Genomic DNA, 23,513 nt, shown 5'->3' with positions numbered 1-23,513 from the left:
GGCAAGGAATCTTTATAAAATATTTTATTAAAATTATCTCTGGCGGCCTGGCGCGGAGGCTCATGCCTGTAATCCCAGCACTGTGGGAGGCCGAGGTGGGCGGATCATGAGGTCAGGAGTTCAAGACCAGCCTGACCAACCTTGTGAAACCCTGTCTCTACTAAAAATACAAAAATTAGCCGGGAGTGGTGGCACGCGCCTATAATCCCAGCTACTCAGGAGGCTGAGGCAGGAGAATTGCTTGAACCTGGGAGGTGGAGGTTTCAGTGAGCCAAGATCGCACCACTGCTCTCCAGCCTGGGCAACAGAGCGAGACTCTGTCTTGGAAAAAAAAAATAATAATAATAGTAACAATCTCTAGCATGCTTCTATTGTCTTAATGCACCATTCATATTTTGTCTCTTTTTACCCAAATTCTTTAGTGATAAAAGATTAGTATTCAATTGACGCAATCAGATCAATCTATTTAATCTGATACTAAGCCTAGTTTTTTTCCTTTTTGGTGACTTTTGTTTTTACTGTTTTTGTTTAAGGTTATATTTGGGAATTTAAATATCTTTTTGTTCAGCGCAATTACACACTAGAAAACCTAGAATTGCATACAACGCCTTGGTCATCCTGTGAGTGTTTGTTTGATGATGATATAAGGGCAATTACATTTAAAGCAAAATTTCAAAAAAGTGCACCCTCCTTTGTGAAGATATCAGACTTAGCAACCCACCTAGAGGATAAATGTTCAGGTAAGATCTTTATATACATAAATTCTGCTATTTTTATTTCTTTTGAAACAGGGTCTTGCTCTTGCCCAGGCTGGAATACAGTGGTGTGAAGACAACTCACTGCAGCCTCCACCTCCCAGGTTTAAGTGATTCTCCCCGCCCCAGCCTTTTGAGTACCTGAGGAGGGAAGGGAAGGCTAGTGCATACCATCAGTGCATGCCACCACACCCAGCTATTTATTTATTTATTATTTTGGTAGAGACAGAGTCTCCCTATGTTGCCCAGTCTGGTCTCAAACTCCTGGACTCAAGTGATCCTCTTGCCTTGGCCTCCCAAAGTGCTGGAATTACAGGCATGAGCCACCACACCCAGCCCACTGCTAGTTTTAATATAAGCAAAAAGGCTACCACTTGTGGTAAAAATGTATAATTCTATATAAAAGTGAAATATAAATCTTTGCAAATATCTGAACTAGATTCCAGTAGTTTTAGGAACTATGTGCCAGGAACCAGGGACAAAGAGCAAATACCTATTTTTTATTATATGACAAGTGGGAGCATAAATTCAGTTCCTTACTTTATCTTGGCCAAATGCCAGATTAAAATTTTACTAGTTGGGTTAATTTACATATATGTGTAAATATGTTTTCCAATATATGATTCAAGGTTAGTGTGGTTATATCATAAAACTATGCTAAGGAGAATACAGGCAGAAAACAAAGACAATACCTCTCAAAAAACCCAACTTTTAATTGAATACAGAGATTTCATTCTCAGAGAAGAACTCCTTATTCCTAGTTCTACAGTGAAGCATTTACTAATACCAGCAGATAGTTTAAATTAATAATATTTCTGGAAGATAAACACAGATGATAGAACATTTATAAGCTTTTATACTATAAAAATTTCATACTATTTTCAAAAATGGAAGTTGCCTATGGTCATAAAAGACTCTAGATTTATACTAACTGGTAAAATATTGGTAATGTTATAGCATCATGTAAGTTCCTAAGCCAGTTTTATATTTATGTGCCCCTCCCGTGCTCTGCTTCTCAAACTTCACAGACATATAGAGGTGGTCACCACAGGAAGGAATGCCAGACACAGTTGAGGGGCTACATGACTTTGCAGAGACGTTTAGTTTGGTGCCATGGAGAAGTCAACTCTGTTATTTACTGCTTACACAAAACAGTTATCTGCTGGGATTCAAGTCCTAGAATTAGGTTTAAAAATAAAAATAAATAACATCATGGACAACAACAAAATAGGAGGCCACCATGCTGACGATGAAAGATTCTGAGGATATAGCCCCACTTGTTTGAGGATGCAGCCAGGAATTGTGCATGTTCTTGGAAATCCTGGTGGTGTGCTCCTCATTGGCAAGCCATGCCAAAACTGTGCCATTAAAATCAGTCCTTCAGAGGCTTTGTTCACAGAGGCCTGTTTAGCCTTTTTCATTCTCTTTATGTTCAGCTATGAGGGCTGAATTCATAGTTTCTGTCATAGTGTATGTGTTTTTAAGACAAAAATGGAGAGAGAATATGAAAACACAAGCAACTTTTCCCTAACCTATTTTATAGTTAAATAAAAGGAGAAAGAGAGATCAGCATGGGAGTATTTCCTAGAAGGGTCTGCTTGCTTAACAAAAGCCAGAGGGGGATGAGGCTAGGCCTGAGTCCTTGTAAAGAAGTGAAGACGCTTACCCAGTACCTCATCTTACTGCCAGCAGAATTTCAGTGCTCAGCAGGAGTGACCCCCTTGAAAGCAAAGTCCACATTCAGCATGACCTTTTAATTCTTTTCAAGAGTTGTGTAAATTTACAAAATGATAGGATTATGTGAACATTCTTTTAAAATTGTTGAATTATTAAGAATTTTTTAGGCTGGGCGGGGTGGCTCATGCCTATAATTCCAGCACTTTGGGAGGCCGAGGTGGGTGGGTCATTTGAGGTCAGGAGTTCGAGACCAGCCTGGCCAACATGGTGAAACCCTGCCTCTACTAAAAATACAAAAATTAGCCAGGCATGATGTCGGGTGCCTGTAGTCCCAGCTACTTGGGAGGCTGAGGCAGGAAAATTGCTTGAACGCAGGAGGCAGAGGTTGCAGTGAGCCGAGATTGCGCCACTGCACTGCAGACTGGGTGACAGAGCAATACTCTGTCTCAAAAAAAAAAAAAAAAAAAAGACTTTTTGAGTGGAGGGAGGAGAGCAAGGGTTGAAAAACTAACTGTTGGGTACTCTGCTTACTACAGGAGACTCTACTTGGGTGATGATATGCCCATGTAACAAACCTGCACATCTGCCCCCAAATCTAAAATAAAAATCGAAATTTTTTTTTTTACATAATTTTTTAGGCCAGACACATTGGCTCAAGCCTGTAATCCCAGCACTCTGGGAGGCCAAGAAGAGTGGATCACTTGAGCCCAGGAGTTGGAGACCAGCCTGGGCAACATGGCAAATCTCCATCTCCACAAAAAACACAAAAATTAGCCAGGTGTGGTGGTGTGTGCCTGTAGTCCCAGCTACTCAGGAAGCTGAGGTGGGAGGATCACTTGTGCCCAGGGAGGTTGAGACTGCAGTGAGTCAAGATTGCACCACTGCACTCTAGCCTGGACGACAGAGTGAGACTGTCTCAAAACAAAAAATAATAATAATAATTTTGTAGTGATTTAACATGTCTTTGGAAAGATGTGGTATTGAATCTTCTACAGTTTGTTACATATTCGATCGCTACGCACTCCTGCTAACTCATGTAGGGATATGTGACACAATTGGAAGAGACGATGAAACCATCTTTGGGCATTGAAAGACTAAAGCAGGCCGGGTGCGGTGGCTCACGCCTGTAATCCCAGCACTTTGGGAGGCCGAGGCGGGCGGATCACGAGGTCAGGAGATCGAGACCATCCTGGCTAACACGGTGAAACCCCGTCTCTACTAAAAATACAAAAAATTAGCCAGGCGTGGTGGTGGGCTCCTGTAGTCCCAGCTACTCGGGAGGCTGAGGCAGGAGAATGGCATGAACCCCGGGGGGCGGAGCCTGCAGTGAGCCGAGATCGCGCCACTGCACTCCAGCCTGGGTGAAAGAGCGAGACTCCTCCAAAAAAAAAAAAAAAAAAAAAAGACTAAAGCAAATGAAGTTAAGAACAGAAGACTCATCATTAACTGGACTCTGAAAGAGATAACCAGAAAACAGTAGGAGACTAGAGTGATTAGTTCTTGACCTGGAGTGTTCTTACTTCTAACTGGATGAAGAAGAACAAATTTGAAGGCTTAAGGCTTAAAGAAGCCTTTAAATTGACTATGGAGAAAGGGAGAATAATGCTCAGGAAAACTCGTAGACCTCACCAGTACACAGTAAGACAAAAGTAAATTAGGAAAAAATAATGTCTGGGAGATAGTAAATGTTCAGTATTTGTTTACTGGTGAATGGATGAGCCATTAGCAGTGAATTATGAATATGCTTGAGGTTTCTTGTGAGTCACCTGAGAAACGATTAATAAATGAGAACTTTTTATAACCCATACCCAGAGTATATAGATGATAATGGTGAGTGGGAAGTTGGAAAAAAGTTTAAAAGAGGACAGGCTATTGATATTTTTAGGTAGAAAGAAGAAGAAAAGTTCACCTCCTATTTGGCTTTTCTTTTCTTTTTTCTCTTTTTTTTTTTTTTTTTTGAGATGGAGTCTGGCTCTTTCACCCAGGCCGGAGTGCAGTGGCACGATCTTGGCTCACTACAAGCTCCGCCTCCGGGTTCACGCCATTCTCCTGCCTCAGCCTCCTGAGTAGCTGGGACTACAGGCACCCACCACCACGCCCAGCTAATTTTTTGTATTTTTAGTAGAGACGGGGTTTCACTGTGTTAGCCAGGATGGTCTCAATCTCCTGACCTCGTGATCCGTCCGCCTCAGCCTCCCAAAGTGTGGGGATTACAGGCGTGAGCCACCGCGCCCAGCCCGTATTTGGCTTTTCACTATGATCAGTTAAAAAGAAGACAGGGCAAGGAGAGAGGGCATGTTAGCTAGTTTCAAGTATTCTAAGGGATTTCTTCTAAAGGAGGTATTGAACTTATTTTGCCTGATTCCAGAGGATGGGAAAGGAAGGAAACATCACATGTTCAGCCAAATTAGCCAAGTAAACCTGCTCTCAGTTGCAGCCAGACCCCCTTGCCCTTAGATTCTAGGACAATAGTAAAGAAGATGAAGAATAAGACCTCAGTGTATCCTTTTACTACAAGTGACTGTAAATCAACTATAAAATTAGCCATGTTTGTAAATGAAAGTTATAATTTTGGCCCAATAATTTATAATATATCTGTTTGTTGTTTATAGGAGTCGTTCTAATTAAAGCCCAGATTTCAGAGCTGGCATTTCCTATTACAGCAGCTCAGAAGATAGCTCTAAATGCTCACAGTTCTCTGAAGAGTATTTTTTCTTCTCTTCCCAACATCGTATATACCGGCTGTGCAAAATGTGGATTGGAACTAGAAACAGATGAGAACAGGATCTACAAACAATGTTTTAGCTGCTTGCCATTTACTAGGAAGAAAATATACTATAGGTAAGGCAACTAAGCAAGCCAATTTGATGGAAAATAATTATTATAGCTCTGGAAAAATTCGTCTGTGAACCTTTGCTCTCTAAAAAGAATTAACTAGAGCTAGTTGAAGAGAATAAAATTTTCCCTGAGTGATAGATAGCTATTTATGGAAGCAAAAATTTCCCAGGAATCGTTATAGGAATTTCTTAACGCAGTAATTGAGAGATTTTATTGTCTTCAAACAGCTGTACCAAAGAAACATTTTCCTTGGTTTACTTTTTAACCAAAATCTAAATGCTCATAAATAACTCATTTTCCCACCTTAACATATAATTAGAATTTAAAGGCTAAAAGTATCATATGATCTCACCTCTGAGTTGTTGTGGAAGCTAGTAAGACATTTAACCTGTTTTCCCACCTCTACCTTAGAAATTAAAGCTAGCAAATAAATGTTGTATGGTAAAACTGCTAACCAGCTCAGTGAAAAACACATTTTTGAATAATAGGTAGTCAAAGCTCAGATATTTTTCTTTTTACCTTATAAATTACATGTGTTTACAAAATAGCACTCAGTAGTTTTATGCTGCTTCTGATTATTTCTAAATATTGCAGTATCTAAAAACTAAATGCAGATATATTCCACATGTTATCATGGTATACTTCAAGAAAAGTTATAGAAGCTTAATTTGTAAACCTTATTTCTCTTTACAGATATTATGTTTGTTATAAATAAGTGAATGAATTTTGCTATTACTGTGAAAGTTGCTTTTGTGGAAAAGAAGATTGAATTAAGATGCATGGTAGGCTGGGTGCAGTGGCTCACGCCTGTAATTCCAGCACTTTGGGAGGCTGGGGTGGGCGGATCGCTTGAGCCCAGGGGTTCAAGACCAGCCTGGGAAACATAGGGAACATAGGGAAACCCCATCTCTACCAAAAAAAAAAAAAAAAAAAAAAAAAAAGCTGGGCATGGTGACATAGGCCTGCAGTCCCAGCTACTTGGGAGGCTGAGGCGGGAGGATTGTTTGAGCCCAGGAGGTCGATTGTTATGGTGAGCTATGTTTGCACCACTGCACTCTAGCTTGGGCAACAGAGTGAGACCCTGTCTCACAATCAAAACAAAAAATGCATGGTATGTAACAAACAACATTGATTTATTAATAGTTAAGACCCCTCAAAAGTATGTATAGGTGACGTATTTATATCATTCCAAATGTTTCTATTCAATATAAGCATTTATTGGACAAAAATGTTGCTCAATACTATTCCTTATGGGGAGGAGGGCCTTTGAATCTTTAGTTTACAAAATGACTATTCAAGAGAAGGACTTCACAGATCAGTATCACCTGATTATGGCATAACTAGTATGAGGTATTTAAGATCTCTTCCTAAACTGTACCACATTAAAGATGTAGTGCTAGTTTGTTGTCTTGCTAGAATGTTGAATGGTCATGTTAAGGCAAGAATTATTATTTTTTATTTATTTAAAAGCCTTTTTTTTTAATTTTTTTATTTTTTGAGACAGAGTTTTGCTCTTGTTGCCCAGGCTGGAGTGCACTGGTGTGATCTCAGCTCATCGCAACCTCTGCCTCACAGGTTCAAGCGATTCTTCTGTCTCAGCCTCCCAAGTAGCTGGGATTACAGGCATGTGCCACCACGCCTGGCTAATTTTGTATTTTTTTTTTTTTTTTTTTTTTTGAAAAGGAGTCTCGCTCTTTCCCCCAGGCTGGAGTGCAGTGGTGCGATCTCAGCTCACTGCAGGCTCCGTGAACCCCTGGGGTTCACGCCATTCTCCTGCCTCAGCCTCCCGCGTAGCTGGGACTACAGGCGCCCGCCACCTCGCCTGGCTAATTTTTTGTATTTTTAGTAGAGACGGGGTTTCACCATATTAGCCAGGATGGTCTCGATCTCCTGAGCTCGTGATCCGCCCGCCTCGGCCTCCCAAAGTGCTGGGATTACAGGCATAAGCCACCGTGCCCGGCCTAATTTTGTATTTTTATAGAGACAGGGTTTCTCCATGTTGGTCAGGCTGGTCTTGAACTCCTGACCTCAGGTGATCCACCCGTCTCAGCCTCCCAAAGTGCTGGAATTACAGGTGTGAGCCACCACGCCCAGCCTAAAAGCCTTTAAATTGTTATTAGAGTCCAGATTATGTGGTTTCCTTGAAAAGAAAATATTGAAATTAACAAACTCCCTTCAAGTTATCAAGTATGTGACTCCAAAATCATCTACATAAATCAATCAGCAAACTGAATAAGAGAAAACTCTCATTGATTATTTTTCTAAGACTCAGTCAAATATTTATTAGGAATCCACGTATGTTCACATATCACATATGTACTGTGGATGTTGTGCTAGTTGATCTAAGTAGACTTATTGTGCCCAAGAAGCTTGGTAGTCCATTTAAGAAACACTTAATGAACATTTGTGTGGCATAACAGTCCCAAACTGTGAGTGGGTTGATCATATTTTACATTGGTTGTAACTTGGAGCTGATTTTCCAATGGAAGCAACATTAGATATTGCATTGGAGTCTCATATGAGGCCACAGACATTTATTAAATTAACATGTAGATAGCATATTTCCTGCTCTTCAAGCTATCATAAAACTCAAATACCATTTTTAACAATGTTTCTACAGAATATTCAGATTTACATTTTTGGAATACAAGAAATACTCTGTACTAGAAGCAAAAAAACCCAGCAGGTCAAACCACAATTAAGGCTCCTATTTAGGCAGCACTAGGAAATGTTTGGGTCTCTCAAGAGGTTGTAATCAAGGTGTAGGCTGGGGCTGCAATCATCTGAAGGCTTGACTGGGGCTGGAGGATTCATTTCCAAAGTGGCTCATTCATATGGCTGGCAAGTTGAGTTCCTCTTCACTTGGGTGTCTCCACAGGCTGCCTGAATGTTCTCACAAAGTGGCAGCCCATTTCCCCAGAGCAGGAAAGGCAAGAAAGAGAGTTTCAGGTGGAAGCCAGCCTTTTTGTGACCTAGACTCAGAATTCATGTGGCATCACTTCCACCAAATTCTGTTCATCAGAAGTGAGTTTAGCTGTGCATTGGAGAGTGGATTAGAATGAAGCTAGTGCAGAGAAGAGGTAAGAGGCTGTTGCCTTATTTTGGATGGGAGATGATGGTGGCTTGACTAGAGAGGAAGTGGTGGGAATAAAAAGAAGTGGACAGATTTGAGAATGGTCGGAAAATAGTTTGCAAGATGTAGTGATTGGTAGGTAAAGAGAGAGCACAGGTACATTACAAATTATTAACAGTTGGGTGAACAATAAGATTATTTATTAAAACAAGTAACCGTGGGAGAAATGTTGATCATATTGAGCTTGAGTTCCTGAGAGGTAACAAGTTAGAAAGTGGTTAGATGTAAAGAAATGCAATTTGCAAAAGAAGTCTGGGCTAGGCTTATAAGGTTATCTGTGGTGATTGAACTTTTCCTTGGTTTCTGCACCCTGTTTTGTTTTTCTTTCTTAATCTTCAGTGATTACCTCTCATAATGGATTATTCTTACCAGCCTATAAAGACACTCCCATATTTCTCGTATTAAAAAACAAACAAAATCATCCATTAACATTACATCTCCCTCTTATCCCTTTGTTTTTCTATTCTGTTTTATACCCAGCCAAACTTTGTTAAAAAGTTGTAAATATATTCTCTCTCCGCTATTATGTCTTCAGTTTCACTTCAGTTATTCCATTCTACTCCTACCATGCTGCAGAAGCTGCTTTTGTCAAAGTTACACTTTTGATGTTGCCTGAGGCATGGATACTTCTTTCCTCGCTCTAACTGCTGTCAGTTATATTGAGCATGTCAGTCCACTTCCTCCTTCTTGAAACAGCCTCCTCCTTGCTTTCTAACCTGTCTCTCAGGCCCTTCCTTCTCAACCTCTTCTACCCCCTCTTTAAATGCTGGGGTTAATCTTGAGCTCTCGTCTGTGTCCTTCCTCTTATTCTTTCTGTACATTCTGCCTGGATGGTCACAGCTGTTTTCGTATTTGTACGTACATCTTCACCCTGATTTTCTCCTCCAGGCTCCAGTAGTCAGGTATCAAATTCTTTGCTCGACATCCATCTCCCATTTAAACATACCCACAATAGACTCTTGTATTTCCTAACCACACTCAAATCTGGTTCTTTTCATTTTTATACTTTCTGGAAAATGGCACACCATCTACCCAATTATTTAAGCTGGAAACCTGGGCACAATCGTTGAATCATTTTCTCTTCCCTACCTCCCCTATCTAATCTATTAGCAAGTCCTACAAATTTTCATTCAGAACTATATCACAAATTCATCCACTTTTTTCCATCTCCACTGCTAACATCTTAGTCCACTGTATCTCAGCAGGGGCATTGTTGACATTTTTCTCAGGTTTCTCATTATGTACTGTATCCCACATGCTGCAGGGCATGTGGCATCCCTGTTTACCTTCCCCTAGCTGAACCTCAGTTACTGTGAAACCAAAATGGAAAGTCAGTGCCTGCTGGTCTGGAATCACTCAGGCCTCATCTGAGTTCCTACTACCTGTTGTGCAAACCAGCACACCAGCAGTCTCTTGGTGGGGCTCCTCCTGGCCTTGCCTCCTCCCCTTTATTCTTCACCCGTTAGCAGAGTGATTACCCTTTGCTTCACCCATCAGTCGTCTCCTTATGCTTGTTGCCTCTGCAGTCTCATCTGCTGCCACTCCCCTGTCGTCCAGCACTCTAGCCACTTGGCCTTCTTTCAGTTCTTCAGACGTTTTGATTTTTCTCCTTAGGATGTTCTCGAATGTCTTCCCTCTGTCTGACTCCACAGGGCTGGTTTCTTCATGTCTTAGATTAAATGCTGCTTTATCAGAGAGGCCTTTCCTAACCACCCTTCTTTATTTTCTGTTATAGTAGCCTGGGTGTGCTTATTGTAATTTGTAGTTGCATACTGTCTTTTCTAAAAAACATTTTTACTGAAGTAAAATTCATATACCATCAAATTAATCTTCTGAAATGTACAATTCAATGGCTTTAGTATATTCCCAGGGCTGTGTAGCTATCACCACAACCAGTTAGGACATTTTCATCACCCAGCCCTTTACAAAGCCTCCTACTCATTAGCAGTCACTCTCTGTTCCCCATGCCCCTCAACCCTTGGCAACTACGAATCTGCTTTCTGTCTCTGTAGATTTGCCTGTTCTAGATATTTTATATAAATATTATATAATATGTGATCTTTTGTGACTGGCTTCACTTAGCATGATGTTTTCAAGGTCCATCCATGTTGTAGCATGTATCAGTACTTCATTCCTTTTTATTGCAAAATAATATTGTATTGTATGCATATACCACATTTTATTTATCCATTCATCAGTTGATGGACAATTGAGTTGTTTCTACTCTTTGGCTATTATGAATGATGCTACTGTGAACATTTGTGTACAAGTTTTTGTGTGGATATGTGTGTTCATTTCTCTTGGGTATATATCTAGGAGTGGTGGAATTGCTGGGTCATATGGTAACTGTCTGTTTAACCTTTTGAGGAACTACCAGGCTGTTTTCCAAAATTGCTGCACAATTTTACATTCTCATCAGCAATATGAGGGTTGTAATTTCCCCATATTCTTGCCAGTACTTCTTATTCCGTTTTTCTTTTTGTTGCATGTGCTTTCGGGTCATATCTAAGAAAGGTGTCATTTCTAAGCCAAGGTTATGGAGATTTGCTCCTGTATTTTCTTCTAAGAGTTTAGTAGTTTTAGCTCCTATATTCAGGTTTATTATCTACTTTGAGTTAAGTTTTGTATATGGGATAAGGAAGGGGTCTAATTTTATTCTTTTGCATGTGGATATCTAGTTGTCCCAGTGTGAATTTTTGAAAAGACTATTCCATCCCTGTTTAGTCATCTTGGCACCACTGTTGAGAAGCCTATTTTCTTCTTCTTTTTGTAGAGATGAGGTCTCGTTGTGTTGCCCAGGCTGGTCTCAAACTCCTGGCCTCAAGCAGTTCTCCTCACCTTGGCATCCCAAAGCGCTGGGATTACAGGCATGAGCCACCGCGCATGCCCAATTTCTTCCTATCCCACTACAGTTTTATGTTCCTTGAGTGAAGGAACCAGATTTGTCTTGTTCACTAGTGAGTACCCGGCACTTACCACAGTCCATGATAGATACTCAGTTTGTATTTGTTGAAATAAATAATGGAGGGTGAGAGAGGCTGAGGAAAGAGTGTAGAGTGAAAAGAGGAAGGAACATAGAGTCATCGTGTGAATAAAGGGGGAAGTGGGTTTTTAGGGGGAAAATAAGTAGTTATGTTTTAGCTCTGTTACATTAAATTCCCCTGCTAATGAGCCTGTTTCTGAATTCTGTTCTCAACTTATTTTTAAAAAATCAATGTAGTTATAAAATAAGTACCACATGCCATGGTTAAAATGCACACTACATAGGAGGTTACAAAACAAAGAGTCAAAGCCTCCTTCACCATCCAACCCTCTCCCACCAGTGCTGCTTCCATGCTGGTGAGAAGGTTTTTTGTATGTCCTTCCAGTGATTTATTATGTTCATCCCAGCACATGTGTATCCCTTTCTTTCGAAGCATGTGGACAGAAGAATATTGTTCATATTGTTGTTCCCTAGAGTCTATCCTGGTGCTCCTTCCCTAATAGCACTTGTAAATGTTCTTCATTCTTTTTATCAGCTACATAGCATTAAGATTTAGGATGCACTGAAAATTGTTAATCCAGTTCCCTGTTTATTGATATGCAAAACAGTTTATTTCTGATAGGAAAGAATTCAGTTGAAAAAAGTAACTTGAAATTGTGATTGTGAAATATGTGATTATTATTTTTATTTTCACTTCTAAAAATAATTTATAAAACAATTTAATATATTATTATAGTAGTATATGAAATTTAAAAATGGATATAGAATAAATAAAATGTAGCAATTTATCATTTGAAGCTCTTGGGGAAAAAAAAAACCTTTTTTTCTTTCTAGGATGTGACAGAACATCCTAGAGTCGTTTTAGGAATTAAAATTAATCCTGTATAAAAACCAAGTGCTCTTTGGAATTATTTTTCATTTAAGCATTTCTTTTATTTGAAAATCTTTTTGAAGGTTGTGTGTTGTTTACTCTTTTGTAGGCCAGTGTTAATGACTGTCGTTGATGGAAGACATGATGTTTGCATCCGTGTAGAATCAAAGCTGATAGAGAAGATTCTTCTCAACATTTCTGCTGACTGCCTCAACAGAGTGATAGGTAATATATCAGTGTGCCATCAAGAGGTTGTTTTATTCAGGAGTATAAATGGTATATCAGAAGAGAAAGAACACTGTACTTTAAATTAAGAGCTTTTCTGTCCATATAAAAGCAGAAGGATAATTTAGCTTAAGTGAAATATAAGCCTATGTAAGTTAGAAGGTTGACTTGCTTTACACCTGTTAGTACATGAATAGTGGGAGGCACCTAATTTCTTCTTAACCTACATTTCCCGCTGGTAAGCAAAAACTATTTTACTTAACTCTAGTTTTATAAGAGTGAAGTCAATGAGTGTGTGACACAATATATATGAAGATAGTCCACTGTCAGTGGAATGGATTTGCAAGATCTTCAACCGTGATGTCTTAGTCGTCAGTGGCTAAGAATAAAGCAAAGATAATATATTTGTCAGGTATTCAAACTCCATTCCTGTTCTCATTAGCCTCAGATCCTCTAAGCTGATGAGCTAATCTGGTTCTGTGATTGCTTTATCTTTTAATAGTAGATTGTTTTTCGTGTTTTTTTTTAGTTGGGGGTGTCTAGTAATTTTGGGTTGAATGCTGAACATTGCATATATTAAGTAGAACAGTGCAAACTGAGGTAAATAGTATTTGTACCTGGAAACAGGCATGCCTCTTCTGGTCCTTTACTGGAGGTGAGGGGTGAGCAGGATGGTCAGTCTCGTCATGTGTTGAGTTGGATTCAGGTTTTGTTGTTTCTCTGGTTACCTTCAGGTCACCACTGGTTTCAAATTATCTTGTGCTTATGGTGGGAAGTGGTTCCCCAGTATTCCTGCTCCACCATCAGCATAGCCCTCCACTCTGCACCTGGGCCTCAGAGAAAGTTTGTTTCCACGTTCTTGCACCTCCCCAAGTTGCACAAGCTTTTGTTGGTTGTTATTTGGTGCATCCTAACCTGGTGGGTGGGAGCAGGGTTGTTCCTCTTTGATTCTGGTCCAGCCCCAGTCTTATACAGGATCTTGCATATGGCGCTTTCTTGGTAGCCCTGTCCCTTATGTGGCAGTGGCAGCTGAGCCCTGTCTTCTGTCTTTGGTGGGTCTTGTGTGGTCCTGGCCCTGCCCCAGCAGTAGGGGACCACTAATGGTCTTGACCCAGGGTGGTTTTTCAGTCCTCCCCCAGGATGGAGGGTTTTTTGTTTTTCTTTTTTCTTTCCCCCATCTGTACTGGTTCCTCACCTGTACCCTGGGGCAACAGGATTTGGTGTCCCTCCTCCAGCAATTGAAGGCTTTTGTTCCTTAAAGGGGAGGCCAGATGGTGCTTTGTGTTTTGTAGTTGGAAGCTTTCTCTGATGTTTTGCCCTGCCCCCAGTCTTATGAGCACCTGGTGGAGGTGAGACTTACTATGTGGAAGAGCCTGTGAGGATGCAGATGTTCCTTATGTTGCTGACACTGGCAATTCATTGGCTTTTTGTAATTAATTTATTAATAAAAATTAATCACATTCTTCTTTCCTGCCTGTATGGAGGACCTGTCTTCTTCCCAAGGCCTGCCCCAAGGGAAACTGTGCTCCTGTTCCATCTCCCTGGAGGCACCTGTCTCCTTATGTTTCAGTCTTTTGGGCTGTTTTACAACGTTGATTCTCATGTGTCTTCAAGAAAATGATGATTTTATATTTATTCAGTTTTTTCCAGTAACTGTCAGGGTAGGAGCCACTCTTTCCAGCTTTCTACATCCTAATTAGAAGCCTCTCTTCTTTTTTTTCCCCCATTTTCTTTATTTCATTTTTATTCTTTTGGCTATTTTCATTCCTTTTCTTAATGTTACTTATATATTTTCAGTGTTATCTCTTCTTTTTTTTTTTTTTTTTTTTGAGACGGAGTTTTGCTCTTGTTGCCTAGACTGGAGTGCTGTGGTGCGATCTCAGTTCACCATAACCTCTGCCTCCTGGGTTCAAGCAAGTCTCCTGCCTCAGTTTCCCGAGTAGCTGGGATTACAGGCGTGCGCCAGCATGCCTGGCTAATTTTGTATTTTTAGTAGAGATGGGGTTTCTCCATGTTAGTCAGGCTGGTCTTAAACTCCCAACCTCAGGTGATCTGCCTGTCTTGGTCTCCCAAAGTGCTGGGATTACAGACGTGAGCCGCCGTGTCCGGCCTATCTCTTCTTTTTTGCATAATGTAAATTAGTCTTTATCTCTTAGAGAAGCATCATTCTCATATCACATATACTTCAGTGTTTTGTCCATTCTTGAGACAATTAAAGTTGTACTTCTTGGCATTAATTAGATTGTGATCATAAGTCAAAATGTCATTGGCGATAAAGTACTCATCAGATCATGCAGACTATTACTAATATTGGTTATGTTTTAGTTTATCGCAGTGAAAATACAAAATTTAAAAGTTATTGTAGAGAATTATCATGCCCCCCAAAATATGTCATTGGTCCTCCAGTACTCTGTAGTCCCCATCCAAGAAAGACTGTGGTAATTGTTAGGGGGTTAGTACGATCTGAGCGTGGTCGATGGTGCTTTGTCATTCTGGTATTGAACAACCTGCCAAATGTCTTGATTAGATATCCTAAAAAAGTGAGGGGAAGAGTGTAGGACAAATACAAAATAAAATAACACATTTAGCTATACTTTTAGTATTTTTTCTTATTGAGATTCAATATTTCTTAAGTGACCGATTCAAGATTCTTTTATATAAAAAATAAATATATGCATAAGTAACTGTGATAAGAACTGTGGATGGATAAGAGCACTCTTGTGATGTACTGTAGCATAACCAGAACTGCTGTCGGTCTGAACGGTGTGTTATCTGGGCCTGTTTCTTGTGTCGGGGGATCACATGCTATCACTCTGGAGTGCCTCAATAGCTTGTAACTAGAAAGAGAAGGTGTAGGAAGAGTAGTTTACTTACGTATTTATTTATTTAGAGACAGAGTCTTGCTCTGTTGCCCAGGCTGGAGTGCAGTGGCACAATCTCAGCTCACTGCAACCTCTACCTCCCGGGTTCAAGCAAATCTCCTGCCTCAGCTTCCCGAGTAGCTGGGATTACAGGCATGTGCCACCACTCCCGGCTAATTTTTGTATTTTTAGTAGAGATGGGGTTTTACTGTGTTGGCCAGGCATGTCTCGAACTCCTGACCTCAAGTGATCCGGCCGCCTCAGTCTCCCAAAGTGCTGGTATTGCAGGTGTGAGCCACCGCTACTGGCTGGGAAGAGAAATTTAAAATGGGTTTGAGACTAGAGGAACCAAGAGAAACAATGAAACCATTCAATGTGTGTGCTCCTGTCAAGCTAACAGCGATCTTGAGAGCTCTGTGTTTTCGTCTTCCACAGTTCCTTCCTCAGAGATCACCTATGGGATGGTCGTGGCAGACCTGTTCCACTCTTTGTTGGCAGTCAGCGCAGAACCTTGCATATTGAAGATTCAGAGCCTTTTTGTGTTAGATGAAAATAGCTATCCATTACAACAAGATTTCTTCCTCCTGGATTTTTATCCTGACATTGTAAAGCATGGAGCTGATGCCTGTCTCTGAGGCCAGAGGAAGAAATTGCAGGCATTTCAAGGAAGAAGTACTAAAATGATTTGTCTTTTGAAATAAATGAATGACAGGGCTTTTGCTTTGGATTTTTTATGAAATATATTTTACGAAGAGAATTGCACTAGATATATAAATTAAAACTTTTTTCTAAGAAAATCCTGTGAGATTTAAAAAGATTGTTTTTGTCTTTTGGTTTCTTCCTTTCTTCTGGAGAAATGATCTACCAGTCAAGGCAATATGTAGCAGATCCCTGGGAATTAAAGGTTTGCCCATTTTTTCACTGTATTTAGTCCCTGCTACGTTCCAGGCATTGTACTAAGAATGAGGAACCACAGGGAAGACATTCCCTCAGAAACTGCTGCAGTGCTTTTGCTTATCCCTACCTAAAAAACCGTCAACGTAAAATCATTTCCTTGATTATAACTATAATGATAATGGATTAGTTTATATAAACCTATGTTTAGGGCCGGGCGTGGTGGCTCACGCTTGTAATCCCAGCACTTTGGGAGGCTGAGGTGGGCGGATCACAGGGTCAGGAGATCGAGACCACGGTGAAACCCCGTCTCTACTAAAAATACAAAAAATTAGCCGGGCGTGGTGGCGGGCACCTGTAGTCCCAGCTACTCGGAGAGGCTGAGGCAGGAGAATGGCGTGAACCTGGGAGGCGGAGCTTGCAATGAGCCGAGATCGCGCCACTGCACTCCAGCCTGGGTGACAGAGCGAGACTCCGTCTCAAAAAAAATAAATAAATAAAAATAAAAAATAAAAAATCTATGTTTAGACAAGTTCAAGACAAGCGTGTCTTTCTATAAAAAGTATTGAAAATGAAGGAAATGAGATCATGTTTCAATTTATTAAAGCAGGGAAGAGCATTCTGTGGTTAGTTCATGTCTAGGATTTGAGTGCCTTACTGAATGTATTTACCAGCAAACATGTAGCAGTCTGTTCTCTCATTGTGATTGTGGAAGAAGCTCATGTAAAATGGTAGTCATTAATGAGGAAGTAAGGCGTGGTACTTATTCTGTAAGTTCAGAGTATGCCGAGTGTTAATCGATTATCATATCGCCTGAAAATAAATTTATGATGACATGAACAAGCTTATTTTACTCTGTGTATGTTTTTAAAAATTCCTTTGGTTCAGAGGTGGTTGTTGTTTTTTAACTTTGCTTCCCTAAGAATGAACCACAAGAGTTTTGGGATTCTTTCAAAAATAATATGCCAAAATGCCTTGTGGGAGCACACACACACAAATGCATGTTTCTGTGGAGAAGGATCCATAGCTTTCAACAAATCCTCAGTGGGTTCTGTGACCAAGAAAGGTAAGAACAAAGGTTTAACTGATGAGTTTCTTTGTTGGGGAGATAAGGGAATTAGAGCAAATGATTGCCAAAGTTTTGTCTAGCAACTAATAAGGTGGGTACAGAAAGAATTGACCCCATTTTGTATCTAGAGAGACGGGAATTCAAACAAAATCATTGGCTCCCTTCAACGATTCATCGAATGGGTGATGAAACTTGAGCCTGTAGTTGACGCCTTCTAATCTGTGCTCTCTCAACTATAACCACACTAGGCGGAGATTTGGAATTCTGATATAAAATCTGCCCAGTCGATATAGGCCAACCAAGAGAGCTGTTCTCTTAAGTGTGCCCTTCCCCAGTTTGTCCTCAAGTGGGGACCTAATCCCTACATCAACCAGAACATAATCCCCAGGAACAGATGGCTTTTCACATCCTATTGGGAAGAAATCTTTAAACCATTTCAGGTGAGTCAACAGATCACACCAACATCTCTTCGCAGTTGTTGGTATGTATTTCATTAATTAACATGTATTTCCAGGAGCCCTTATTTAGGTTGGGAGCTGTTTCCTCCAGTCCTGAGGAATCTGAGCTATCCACAGAAGTTATGAGCTATTTAAGTGGGATTGGGATCAGCCCATTGCTCCTGCTATGGTCTGAATGTGTCAACCCAGAATTCTTACGTTGAAACCTCATCTCTGATGGCATTCACAAGTGGGGCATCTGGGAGGTGATTAGGTCCTGAGGGCTGTGCCCTTGTGAATGGGATCAGTGCCCTTACAGAAGTGGCCCGAGGGAGCTTCTTTGTCCCCTTCTGCCACAGGATACAACCAGAGGTGTCATCTTTGAAGCAGAGAGCAAGCCCTCACTAGATTCTCAATTTTCTGGCACCTTGATCATCCCAGCCTTCAAACTGTAAAAAATAAGTTTCTGTTACTGATAAATTGCCCAGTCTGTTATTTTGTTATAGCGCCCAGAACGGACTAAGACACCTTCTGTGTGTATTCTTTACCTGAGTTGACAAGTAAGTGTCTTTACTCTGTTATGTTTTCATAAAACTCAGTGAGGTAGCCAGAGTGTCATCCAGCAGTCCCATATCTGGCAGTCTCATGGTGGGCATTTTAGAGAGACCTCATTCTTCATCTCGTGGTAGTTCAGCTTGCAGGGACAGCTCTCCTATTTTTAGAGAACGATTTTTACTTGTTAGTCACTTAGTTTCCCCAAAGGTATCCTTTTTCTGACAGCATTAGAGGCATTCACCTTTCTCCCCACTAGTAAGATCTGTGCTGTTTCATTTTACATCTTGTTTTTTTTTTTTTAGTTGGGGGAAAGGGGGCTGATCATCAAATGAGTTGACAACACTGGGTGCATGATCCACCCTGCAGACGTTCGCTGAATGTCTACCATGTGCTAGGCACTGGGAATACAAAGACATGAATGTCTGCCTTCTGTAAGTTCACAGGCAAGCTGGTGAAGAAATATTTAAACAAAATTATATCAGCGCCAGGATTAAATCTGTGTGGAATACAGAGCCAAGGCAAAACAGGTAACAGTAGGATGGGTTTGTTAGTCATGACTCTTGGTTGCAAGTGACAAAAACTCAACTCAGAGTAGCTTGAGCAAAAAAGGGGGACTTGATTGACTCACATAAATGAGGGTAGTACCAGCTTAAGGCACAGTTGAATCCACTGGCCTAAATTACCTGTTTACCCCAACTCCCTAATTTCTTTTCTTTTCTTTTCTTTTTTCTTTTCTTTTCTTTTCTCTTCTTTTCTTTTCTTTCTTTCTGTCTGTCTCTTTCTTTTTCTTTCTTTCTCTCTCTCTCTCTGTCATCAGAAGAGGTCTTTTATGCTGTTATTGCAAAAGCATAGATGTTTCTACAGAGTTTTGATAGGATAACATTTTCACAGTGATTACAAATTTGCATCATCCCTAGAATTCTAAACTACTGGGATCTGAGGCCATAAGTTGTTTAAGAGTATTCTGACATTACCTTAGATTCAGCAAAACTTGAATAGTTGATCATGCCCTTCTTAGAAGAAAATATCTGTAATTTCTCAGAACAATATAGAATGAGACAGAAAAACTAACCATCCCTATGTTTCTTATTTTAAGTGATATATTTGTATCCTGATGGGTTTCTAGGTGTTGGGACACAGGTCATGAATCATAGAACAATTAGAATAAAGTGTTCGTCTTTCTCAGTAGTTTAATTCTGGCCCTTGATTTAATGTCAACAGGGGAGAAATGTGTGAGAGGGGATGAGGTTTGCCAATTAATTGTTATTATGTCTTTGGAGGTCTTGAACCTGATTTGTTATTAAGAAGTGAATTCTACCCACTTAAGGCATACATTTGCTAAAGGTGACCTCTCTGCTTGCACGTTGTTAAGAAATCGTGATTTTTTTTCAAAACCATCATCAGCTTTACAGTTTTTGAGGAAAGATCTAGAAGCCTGTTAAAATGGACTTACCAGGCAGGGTTCAGCCCAGGAAACCCAAGCCACTCTGGGTATTCTAAACAGAGAGAGATTAATGTGGAATTCAGGTGTTTGCAAAGGTATTGGAAGGCTGGAGGAGCAGGCATCAGTCTGAGCTCCAGGAGGCTGCCACGTGAACGATGGATTCATGAAAACATCACCATTGGCTGCAAGCTTAGACTGAGGATGCAGCTGCTGGCATCCCTGCAACTGACTCTCAAGCACATGGAAGCTGGGAGTTAGTTGCTGCTGCCCAAAACTCAGTCCCCACAGCTACACTTGCCAGGAGCAGTAGCTTCAGGAAGATAGCCTAGATTTCACTCATCTTCCACATTGCACATGTGTGTGTGTCTCATTGATGGAACATGATTCACACTGAGAGCTTTAGCTGCAAGAAAGTTTGGGAAATATATCTTCTCTGAGGCTTTTGGTCTTTGCAGTTCAGGAGCAGTTAGGAGGTGGGACTGGTTGGTTGCAGAGTGAGCCGATTTACTGCACTTAGTCTAGCTTATTAAAGGATGAGCTTTAATAAACACCCCAGGTAATATCACAATACATAAGTGCTACCTAATTAGCTTCTCTTACATGGCTAGTGGCATCTTCATTTGAGGATAGAAATTTTCCCAACTTCTTATTTTGAAAATGTTCAGAGCAAAAGTTCAGAGAATAATGTAATGGGCACATTTATACCTTTCATCTTCATTAACCAAATATTATTGTTTTGGCACACTTGCTTTCTCTCTTGTGGCTTACTCTCCATCCTTTTATTCAACAAATCATTTGAAAGTAATTTGCAGACATCATGAAATGTAAATACTCAGTGTGCATCTATTTCTTCAGAATAAGGACATTCCCCTACACAATCACAACTCCAAATATGGCTGATTTTATCTGTTATTTTCATTATCACAAATCATGTTGTGCTATAATAATTGATTTTCTTCTTCCCTGCTCTGTGAGCTCATTGAGGCAGGGCCGAAATCTAATTTGACATTGTGTTTCTACTGCATATTGCAGCACCCAGCTTACTGTGTGTGTGTGTTACCAAGAATGTCTAAGTCAAGAAATTGAAGATTGTTTCCTTAAGATTTTGCATCCTAATGTGGAATCTTTCCTATTAGAATATAAGTAAATTCTTTTGGTATGTTATTTAAGAATATTTGTGAATAGGCTTAATTAAACACAATGTTAAGAAATTATAAACTTAAGGCCAGGCACAGTGGCTCACGCCTGTAATCCCAGCACTCTGGGAGGCCGAGTTGGGCAGATCACTTGAGGTCAGGAGTTCGAGACCAGCCTGGCCAACATGGTGAAACCTCATCTCTACTAAAAATACAAAAGTTAGCCAGGCGTGGTGGTGCACACCTGTAATCCCAGCTACTTGGGAGGCTGAGGCAGGAGAATTGCTTGAACCTGGGAGGTGGAGCTTGCAGTGAGCTGAGATCACGCCAGTGCACTCCAGCCTGGGCGACAGAGCAAGACTCCATTTCAAAATAAATAAATAAATAAATAAAAATAAACTTTTAAAAAAAGAACATTTTCCTTTAAACAAAAATGCATGTTCCTTGTGTTTTCTTTTGTTTTGCCTTTTTTGAGAGACAGTCTTGCTCTGTCACCCAGGCTGGAGTACAGTGGCACAATTATGGCTCACTGTAGCCTCTACCTCCTGGGTGCAAGCAATCCTTCCACCTCAGCCTCCCTGGTAGCTGGGACTATAAGTGCAGGCCACAACAACTGATTTTTTATTTTTTTTAGAGACAGGGTCACCCTATGTTGCCCAGGCTGGTCTTGAGCTCCTAGGCTCAATCAACCCTCTTGCCTTGGCCTCCCAAAGTGCTAGGACTATAGGCATGAGCCACTGCACCAGGCCGTTTCTTGTTTTTTTTTTTAAACTTTGGAAAATATGGATGAACGAAGTGAGAAAAGTAACCCTTCTGTTATTCGACCAACCAAAGCTAATTGCTGCCAACATTTTAATAGATATTCCTTCAGTTGTTTTATGCATGTGTGATTTATACATGTGTCTACTTTAAAATAGATAGTCTTTCAATGTTGCCCGGGCTGGACTCAAACTCCTGGGCTGAGGTGATCCATCACCTCAGCCTCCTGCATGTATCTACATCTTATTTTATTTTATTTTTAGAGACACTCTGTTAACCAGGTTGGAGTGCAGTGGTGTGATCATGGCTCACTGCAGCCTCAACCTCCCTGGCCTCAAGTGATCCTCCCACCTCAGCCTCCTATGAGTAGCTGGGACTACAGGCATACACCTCCACACCTGGATACTTTTTGTATTTTTTGTAGAGACATGGTTTTGCCATGTTGCCTAGGCTGGTCTAAACTCCTGGCCTCAAGTGATCCCCTTTGCCTCAGCCTCCCAAAGTGCTGGGATTACAGGTGTAGACTACCACGTCTGGCCAACATTCTCATTGATAGTCTTTGCACACATCTTTCATTCCTTCTGGGAATTTTTTCTAAGAAAATAGAATTTTGGGGTCAAAATACTTGTATGTATGTATCTGTACCAGGAAAAAAGCAGAAATTCCAGTATCAACAGATAACCAGAGCCAAGCAAGGTGGTACATGCCTGTAGTCCCAGCTACTCAGGAGGCTGAGATGGGAGGATTGTGTGGCATGAGCCCAGGAGTTAGAGGCTACAGTGAGCTATGATTGCACCACTGTACCCCAGCCTGGGCAATAGAGCAAGACCCTGTCTCTGAAAAAACAAAACAAAACAGATAACCATTGTTACTATTTTGTTGAACATTTTCCAGATACCCTGATAGAAGACAGATCTGTGCATGCACATACACAATTTACATAAATGGGACCATTCCATATAGGCCAATATGTAGTGTGTACTTTTTTTACTCCACAATTTGCCATAGACCTCTTTCCAAATCAATCAACATAGATTAAATCATATCAGCTACACAGGATTCCATCGTCTGTGTGTGCTCTTGAATCCTACTTTTAAAATGTTCTCAGAAAGGTTATCCTGAAATATATTCCTATCAGGAGTTTTCCACACTCTCTCTAAACTGAATGGCATAAGTAAAAGACTAGTTGTTAGGTTTAAAAAAGGTTATCTGTTTTAATTGGAATTTTTTTTTTTGAGGTTTTCTTTTTTTTTTTGAGACACAGTTTCACTCTGTCACCCAGGCTGGAGTGCAATGGTGTGATCTTGGCTCACTGCAACATCTGCCTCCTAGGTTCAAGCAATTCTCCTGCCTCAGCCTCCTGAGTAGCTGGGATTACAGGTGCACACCACCATGCCCAGCTAGTTTTTGTATTTTTAGTAGAGACAGGATTTTGCCATGTTGGCCAGGCTAGTCTTGAACTTCTGGCCTCAAGTGATCTGCCTGCCTCAGCCTTCCAAAGTACTGAGACTACAGGTGTGAACCACCGCGCCCAGCCTTAATTAGAATTATTTTATTGCTAAAGTGATTGTACATTTGTCTCATATGCTTATCAGTCATTTGCAGTTTGCTTTTTCATATTTTACCTTAGACCATTTTTATTTGGGAGAAGCCTTTTATTAAATTAGTATGTTCTCCTTATAAAGTTAGTAATTTTTAACATGTGTTGCAGACATTTTTCCCAAGCTTGTTGTATATGTTTTGACATGTAGAAATCATAAATATTTACGTGGACCCACCCATCAATCTTTTTCTTTATTGTTTCTAGATTTTATGACATGCCTAGATAGCTTCTTTTCTACTATAATATTATACACATTTTCTTCAAAAATTTTTT

At 40.4% G+C, this 23,513-nt stretch overlaps 1 protein-coding gene across 6 annotated transcripts in view; it reads left to right on the top strand.

Annotated features, from left to right (window-relative positions):
* SHLD2 (shieldin complex subunit 2) overlaps positions 1-17,067 on the top strand; it is an 83,788-nt gene extending 66,721 nt beyond the window's left edge. For 4 of the 6 annotated variants that reach the window (XM_032141809.2, XM_058436454.1, XM_058436453.1 and 1 more), the window contains 4 exons: positions 534-740; positions 5,045-5,273; positions 12,367-12,482; positions 15,779-17,067. In XM_032141809.2, coding sequence (XP_031997700.1) covers positions 534-740; positions 5,045-5,273; positions 12,367-12,482; positions 15,779-15,978 — 752 coding nt within the window. In that variant the 3' untranslated portion in view covers positions 15,979-17,067. Of the gene's footprint in view, positions 1-533; positions 741-5,044; positions 5,274-12,366; positions 12,483-15,778 lie in introns of those variants that run through there. The other 2 variants (XM_058436455.1, XM_058436456.1) reach the window with 2 other exon arrangements.
* The last annotated feature ends 6,446 nt before the right edge of the window (positions 17,068-23,513 follow it).

Source organism: Hylobates moloch, unplaced genomic scaffold, assembly GCF_009828535.3.
Source record: "Hylobates moloch isolate HMO894 unplaced genomic scaffold, HMol_V3 SCAFFOLD_3, whole genome shotgun sequence".
Classification (NCBI taxonomy): domain Eukaryota; kingdom Metazoa; phylum Chordata; class Mammalia; order Primates; family Hylobatidae; genus Hylobates; species Hylobates moloch.
This window is presented reverse-complemented; position numbering and strand designations above follow the sequence as displayed.